Raw genomic sequence first — 8,409 nt, forward strand, 5'->3', positions numbered from 1 at the left:
TCCGTTATCTTTCCATTCCATTTTTTCACCAACTCTTTGAAGCCCCTTCATCCAAGGCAGCCCCTGAGAACCCAGTCTCTGAATGTCGAGGGCGGTGTGAGTCCCAGCTCATGTGCCTGGGTCTCTGGGGGAAGTCGGTGTGTCTCTCCTCATCTCAGGATCGCCACAGACAAAACCCACATAATGCCTCACCCCACCGTGTACGGATGAAAGGCGCGGTAATATAGTAAGACACAGAAGCAGGCCCTCAGAAAGCAGAAGCTACAACTTTTATTATTTTCACCTTTTCCACAATAAACACTTAAATCAACGTCTTCCCTAAAATTTGCTTTGGCCGAGTTTAAGAATCTTTCAAGGAAATACTTATGTTTATGCGATAGTCTCCAATCAGATCATTTGCTTTTTATTGCACGGAGGCATGAGATTGTGGGATGTAGAGCTCCTGCATCTTCTCTGTCCTTTTATGAGCTACCTCCTGGTCAATGTTTTTGTGAAAGACATACAGATGATTTCCAAATTACCTGTCTTCTCTTTCTATTTGAGTCTTGCCACAAACCTCATTTACGATTACTGGCAATAAGGTTAGCACTTACACCAGGTCTTCCTGTGCTATTGGAGTTCGCATGCCTTTCAATGAATACCGGACTCCCTTGTAAACGACATTTACTTAGATATTTAAAGTCTCATTACAGTCCAGTTTACAGTAGTCTATGTCTACACATCATTGGCCTTTAATGGGTCACACGTATCCTTTCCATTTTCACACGAGGATCTTTTTGACAATTATGAAGCATCTTCTATCTTATGAGTGCAAACAGGGCACCACTCCTTTACACATTTTCTTTAGACATAATGACCTCCATGCACTTTTAAATAAGTTGGTGATTTTTCTCTTGAACTAGTATCATCTAGCTAATAGATTCTTCTCTGAGTTAGTTAATTGTGCCAGCCTGGCCGATAATCACATGTGGGGCTGGTTGAAAGGCGGAGGGATAAATGGGTGGTAAAGCCTCGCCTTTCTAGTTCTCGGGTCTCTTGTTTTGTGATGGTCGCACCAGGGTGCAGCTGCCTTAGCAGTTCCCTGCTTCAGCTTGCAAGATTGACTTCCTACAAGACATCCCCAAAGAGAAGCCACATGGACCTATCCCGATGCAGCCCTGGGTGCTGGAGCAGCCGTGTGGAGACCCCTGCCAGTGCTGAGATGCTTGTTCGTTCACTGACTCAGCTTTCCTCCTGCAGTTGGCATCATTGCCTCTGTTTTGTGAGGTGGAGGACTTTGTGGACTGGTGTTGGGTTAATGGATTAATGTTGGACTTGTGGGCTTGGGCAGCATTGGGTAGGGATGTTTTCGTGATGCACCTTTTCTTTACATAAAACTCTCTTATACATGAGTTGCTGTGGATTTGTTTCTCCAAAGTACCTAGACTAATACATTCTCTCTTTCAAATTCACTCCTGAATCAAAGTTTTGAGCCAACGATTGCACTTCTTTTGTATTCTGATGATACTGTCTCCAGCACTGTGCTAAGTCCGGACAAGGACATCTTGCCCATCTCAACTTCTTCTTCCTTGAGTTGTGTGGACCTTTCTGCAATCTTTTTAGAAAGCATCTTACCCATTCTCTAAATGGCCAGTAAATCTTGATAAGTTCTAATGTCAGCTAGTATTATTTTTTAAATTTGGGGTTTATCTTTATCTAGATGCTTGTGGACTGTTCATTGCTTTCTTTGCTTTGAGGTCCTTCTTTAACATTGTAGGTTTTCTTTGATTTTATTTTGCAGCCCTTTTAAGCTATCTGATCAGGCTGTGGCAGGACCATGCATCTGTTTCATCTTTTCATCTGGGGCCCCCATTGGGTTCCTTTTTATGTTTTTTTAAATAATTCATTTTATTGGGGGCTCTTCCGGCTCTCATAACATTCCATACATCAATTGTATCAGACACATTTGTATACAAGCTCCCACCATCATTTTCAAAACATTTTCTTTCTGCTTGAGCCCTTGGTACCAGCTCCTCTTTTTTCCCTTCCTCCCCCAACCTCCCACCCTCGTGGACCCCTGATAAATTATAAATTATTATTATCTTCATATCTCACACTGTCCGCTGCCTCCCTTCAACATGTTTCTGTTGTTCATCCCCCCTGGGGGTGGGGCAGTTATACATCAATCATTATAGTCGGTTCCCCATTTCAACCCCCCTTCTCCCCTGTTTTTAAAGCAGCTTACAGTAAGCAGGTCAGTATGCATTAAATTTCTTCCTCTGAAAGGAAGCAAAATAAAGCTCCCAGACTGGAAATAAAGAGCAGTTTATGTTACATGGAAGAAGAGCATTGTCCTTAAAAAGCAGCAAAGTTTGAGACTGGAATAGAAATCGCCAGATGAATTCCTATCACCACCGGAGCTGGTTCCCCAAGTCAGTTGTGACTGCTTGAGAACACCCAGTTGCTTAGCCCTTTGCTTCCTTCTTTCTCTCATCTACCAATGCCCTGCTGCCAGCTTGATTCTCACTCATAGAGGCCCCAGAGGATGGAGCCCGACTGCTCCCTCGGGGTTCTGAGACCGTAAGAGGCGGTGAACTGTACAGGAGTGGGCAGTCTCACCTGTCTCCCAAGGCGTGGTGGCAACTGCATCATGTCTTAGACCGCCCCTCCCAGGAGTGTGTGCTGGAAGGATCCAGCGGGGCTGCAGAAGCAGACACCTCCACTTTGTCTTTACTAATAACTCTTTGCATCGCCAGGGGGATGCCGAGTAGTTTTTGTTTTTCTGAAGAGGAGACAGACACCAAGCACGCTTGGAAAACTATGTTTTAGGAAAAAGAAGTAAGATTTTAAAAAATATTCTCCATTTGCTCATCACGGAGAGGTACTTTTAAAAAAGATGAGCATCTCCAAATCCAGCACCATTGAACCGCTTCATACTCAGCGTGACCCCCTTTACTAGACAGTTTCTGAGGCTCAGTCACTCTTTGCAGACAGGCGTTTTTCTAAGAGCAGCTAGTGGGTTTGAACTGCTGAGCTTGTGGTTCGCAGTCCAACACTTAAAAATAAAAGAAGAAACTGATGTTTCTCCCGACTGTATTTCCCTCTGTCTCCGTTTGTTGCCTATTTTCACTTCTCTGTGAAAATGTGAGGTGCTTTAGATAGTAAGGATCACATCCAAGAACCCCCACAGGCCATAAAATCACACGAGGCACACATACATGATAACAGCGCTCGGAAGTCCAACAGACACGCCATAAAATCACACGAGGCACACATACATGATAACAGCGCTCGGAAGTCCAACAGACACGCCATAAAAGCACATGAGGCATACACATGTGATAACAGTGCTCTCAAGTCCAATAGACACCCCATAAAAGCACACGAGGCACACATACGTGATAACAGCACTCGGAAGTCCAGTAGACACTCAAGCTTGTTCCAAGGAGTTCATTTTGGATGAGCAGCAAAGCCTGATCCATCTTCAGCTCGACGTGCCTTTTTTTGTCTAAATCTGGGAAGAGTTAGAATAAGAAGTTTACATAAAATAATAACAATAAAGCACCTGAAAGTTGTGTTAAAACAAGGTGCGAACAAAAGGCTCACCCTGCTGTTGTCGGGGGTTATTTTGTCAATTCTTAGCAACCCCAGGTGACAAAGCAGAACTGCCCTCAAAGGGGTTTCTAGTCTGGACCCTTCATAACACCAGACTGCCAGGCCTTTCTCCCGCACAGATGCTCAGTAGATTTGGACCACCGACATTTCGATAGCAGATGAGCACTCTGGGAACTCCCCACGCCCCCTCTAGGGGCTTTTAGTGTCTCACCCCCCTTACCTCGTTTACAGAGGTGCGCACACACATATACACAGTTCCCCTATGGCAGTTGTCTACTACAAACAAGGATTCTGTCAACACCACTCAGTCAGCGTGAAAAGAACTGTTTACGTTTGGAAGTTATAATTAGCAAGGACTGGTGGTGCAGTAGGTTATATGTTACATGTTAGGCTGCTAATCTTGAAGACTGCAGTTCAAAACCACCAGCCACTCCAAGGGAGAAAGATGAGGTTTTCTACTCTGGTCAAGCGTGACAATCTCAGAAACCCAAGGGAGCAGTTTTCCTCTGTCCGACAGGGTCGCTGTGAGTCAGAATCAACTCGACGACAGAAAGTAAGCCATGGCGGGCACTGAATCTAGCAGCTTCCACATATCTCCTGGCTTGAAATTAAGACAACCTCCTGATCTAGGCATTTGCTCCATGTTACAGGTGAAGAAATTAAACCTCACAAGAATTAGATCAATTCCAAAGGCCATCTATTTTCAATGGCCTCATATGCATGTGAAAGTTGGACACTGAATAAAGACGACTGAAGAATTGATACATTTGAATCATGGTGCTGGAGAAGACCATTACTGAACAAACTGCCAAAAGGACAAGCCAATCTGTCTCGGAAGAAGTATGGCCAGAGCGCTACTTAGAGGCAAGGATGGAGAGGCTTTGTCTTACATACTTTGGACATGTCAGGAGAGACCAGTCCCTGGAGGAGGACAGCATGTTTGGTCAAGTAGAAGGGCAGCAAAACAGAGGAAGGGCCTCAACAAGACGAGTGACGCTGTGGCCGCAGCAATGGGCTCAGGCACAGGACCAATCGTGAGGCTGGCACAGGACCAATCGTGAGGCTGGCACAGGACCAATCGTGAGGCTGGCACAGGACCAATCGTGAGGCTGGCACAGGACCTGCAGTGCTTCCCTCTGGTGTGCACACGGCGCTGTGCGTCAGAACTGACCTGACGGCACCCAACAACAACACAACAACGGCCGCAGCTTTGTCATTAAATACTCATTTTGATCTCCATGTGTCTGATCCCAAAGTCCAGAATATCCCCTCCATTTTGTTACTCAACTCTGAGCCAAGCTGTTCAGAAATACGGACCCCAGAGCTCTGATTCAGAGTTTGCGTGCTAGCGGGAGTCTGGGGTGAGGTGCGCATGCTGTCAAGTTTGAGAAGCACTGCTTTCGGCCACCTCACTCTGGTTTCGAGTTCTGAAGCTCCTTCCAGTTTCCATGGGACACTTGTTACGGATAAGGGGCAGGATGACCCTTTGCCCGGAGGGCAGAAAAAACAACTGCTTCCACGTTCACGTAGTTTACAGCTCCCCCGATAGTTTCCTGGGTGTTCTTGGGGTGGCACACAGATGGTGTACCTTCTACAGCAATGTCAGCCAAGGAGGTCAGGTCGGCTAGAGCAGCCTTTCCTAGCAGTGATCCTGCCCCCTGGGGGGTGCTGGAATGATCCAGCAGGGAGGCTGCAAAGGCAGATAACCTACATTTTATCCTGGACTGTGGGCTAGATACAAAAGTTTTTAATGGCCAAGGGGGTGCTGAGTAATTTCTTTCTTTTTCTTTTTTCTAAAAAGGGGGTAGTAGGCCAAATAGTTTGGGAACCTATGGGTAAAGTTTTGGACAGTGATTCATATAAACCAACAGGGCCATGGCTAGCTATTGTTTTATCTGAATTTACCCTCTAGAGTCTGTGCAAGAAGGGGGGAAAAGGATAACGACTTATTCTCTGTACAGCCTGTTCTTAGTTACATGAGTCCACTCAACTTCATGGTCCATTCCTATCAATAAGAACAGAACCCTAAAAATAATTATCATTTATAAATTATCAAGGGTGAGGGAGGGAAGGGAGGGTGGGGGCGGGAGGGGGGGAAATGAGCTGATACCAAGGGCTCAAATAGAAAGAAAATGTTTTGAGAATGATGATGGCAACAACTGTACAAATGTGCTTGACACAATGGATGGATGGATGAATTGTGATAAGAATTGTACGATCCCCCAATAAAATGATTTTTTTTAAAAAGAAGACCAGAACCCTGCCTGCTCCCACACCATCTTCATGGTCTGTAAGCTGTCTGATCCATTGCTGCGGCTATTTGCTAGCCATCCACAAAGTCTTCACTAATCTTCAGAAAGCTGCTAAGCTTTCTTTCTAGTCTCAGTCTGGAAACGCCACAAATCCTGTCTCCGATGTGTGACCAAGCTGGCATTTGAAATACCAGTGGTACAGCTTCCAATGTGCCCTTACTTAGGTCACCGTGTTAGCGAAATCTACCATGTATAATCCTTAATCTACTAAGGCCCTTTTCTTTAGGCGAATGATCTATATCGATCACTGCCCGGTCTTTTAAGCTTCTTCTGTAAAGTTTTCAGCGGGAGCAGTGTTCCGGTAAAGTTACGGGTTAAGTGTATGAGCTCCCACTTTGCCTCCGTTTCCCCATCGATAAATTAGGACTCATAATAAACCATACTTCATAGGATTGTTGGGAAGGCCAAATTAGACTATATGTGAAAAGTCCCTGGGACAGAACCCAAACAACGCGAGTGCTCAACAAGGATGCTTGCAGGCCAGACCTAACCGCCGCAGCGCTCACCGACGTGCCTGTGGGTTTGGGAACAGTGTTCGGATGTTAAATTATTTCGTCCTCTTTTTCTCCCAGTTAACCTTATTTCCAATTTCTCCCTATTGTAAGAAATGAGGAACATCAACGTTTTCTTCTTTGAACCAAACCCACTGATCATTAACCCTAAATAGAGTTTCCAAGGCCCCATCCTTCTCCCCTACAGATGCTGATGGGTTTGATCCGGTGACCTTGTGGTTAGCATAGCTAACCACAGGCTTACCAAACACTGCCACCAGGGCTCCTCTTCTTTGGGCATAGCTCCTTAAAAATGAACTTTCAGAAGGGAAATTTTTAAGCCAAACTAGCTTTTAAAAGAACCTTTGAAATGGGGGCGGGGAAGGAGGGGAAAAGTTAGGAGCTGATACCAGGGGCTCAAGTGGAAAGCAAATGTTTTAAGACTGATGAGGGCAACAAATGTACAAGTGTGCTTAACACAATGGATGGATGGATGGATTGTGATAAGAGTTATACAAGCACCCAATAAAATGATTTTTTAAAATAAATAGAAAATGGAATTTCCCCACAAACTCTTTGAAGTACATAGACATCTATACATCCAAGATAATTGAAAATATACGTTCCTATAAAAGCCTGTCAATGAATATTTATAGCAGCATTTTTCAAAATGTCCCCAAAGTGGAAACAATCCAAGTGCTGTCTGTCATCAGATAAATGCATGCACAAATGTGGCAGATCCGTAAGATGGAATGCATATTACAGGATGAAGGACTGGAAAAATAATAATCTTTGAAGCATATGGCCAAACTCCCCAGGTCAGTTGTGCTGACTTGCAATAACCATGGTTATTCAGAGGGGCCCTGGTAGCACTGTGGGTTAGGTGTGGCAGGCTGCTCATTCAAAAGTCAGCGGTTCAAACCCACCAGCGGCTCCAAGACAAGCCTGTCTGCTCCCATAGAGATGTACAGTACCAGAAACACTAGGGAGTGGTTCTACAACAGGATCGCTCTGAGTCGGGATCAACTTGATGGCAGTGGGTGTGATAATGATTAATGCTTACTTAGCCCATGCGCCCAATCTGTCTGCTACCAAAACCCCAAACCAAACTCCCTGCAGGCGAGTCAATTCCAACTCATAGCGACCCTACAGGGCAGAAGAGAAATGCCCTTATCGATTTCCAAACTTATCCATCTTTATAGGAGTAAAAAGGCTCATCCTTCTCCCTTGGAGCTGCTGGTGGGTTCGAACCACAGACCTTGAGGTCAAGGTTAGTGTCCCGACAGCTAACCCCACCAGCAGGGGTCCTGGTGACATATACGTGTGTCTGCTCGCTGGCACCTGTGCCACTGACTGCCTTCATACTTTCTTCCCCTCATTTTTCGACCTGATGGATACAAAAGGTTGTCACCTTACTATCTGGCTTTTGATTAAGGAGTAGCAAGTTTATGTGCTTTCCAAATAACTACTACCAGGATTTCCCCTTCATGTCAATTGTTAAGACATTCGTTTAACCTTTTTCCTGAACCATAGCGTGCTGGGGCTTCTCCTTAGGCATTTTCTTGACATTGCACATGACGATTCCTTTATCCTGTGTGTTGAAATACTCTTTTCATTTCCCTTGTTCTAATAAGTTTCATTTCCCTAATGTTAATAGGCACTGTCTTCAGTCTCATCAGTCTATTTGTGGACTCTTATGTTTGTACTTCTGTGATACGTGATCATTAATTATCCTTTCATAGTTACACTGGGTATGGTCTGTATTCATATTTCTGAGTTAACTTTTGGTCGTTTCCTGGTAGGTGGAATCAGGTTCTTTGTTATGCTTGTATTTGAGCTGTGCTTTCAAAACTCTGAAGCTCTTAGCTGTCATCATTACTAATTACTTTGTATAGATTCACCCCTAAGTGGATACCAGAAATACCTAGGAAGCTTTAAAAAAACCATCCCTGAACTGACCCCCAAACTTACGGCCATCCAGTTGATCCCCACTCACAGTGACCTATAGGGCA

The 8,409-nt window shown here is 44.8% G+C and overlaps 1 protein-coding gene across 1 annotated transcript in view; it reads right to left on the minus strand.

The window, feature by feature from the left end:
* Nucleotides 1–7,973, minus strand: part of HGSNAT (heparan-alpha-glucosaminide N-acetyltransferase) — a 37,786-nt gene extending 29,813 nt beyond the window's left edge. The window contains exons 1-2 of the mRNA XM_030884660.2: nt 7,913–7,973; nt 3,378–3,493 (exon numbers count right to left, since the gene is read on the minus strand). Of these exons, the coding sequence (XP_030740520.1) occupies nt 3,378–3,493; nt 7,913–7,973 (177 nt within the window). The remainder of the gene's footprint in view (nt 1–3,377; nt 3,494–7,912) is intronic.
* Between the last annotated feature and the right edge of the window lie 436 nt (nt 7,974–8,409).

This window comes from Echinops telfairi, unplaced genomic scaffold (genome assembly GCF_000313985.2).
Source record: "Echinops telfairi isolate 266 unplaced genomic scaffold, ASM31398v2 ScPeMD7_9;HRSCAF=40, whole genome shotgun sequence".
Taxonomy (NCBI): domain Eukaryota; kingdom Metazoa; phylum Chordata; class Mammalia; order Afrosoricida; family Tenrecidae; genus Echinops; species Echinops telfairi.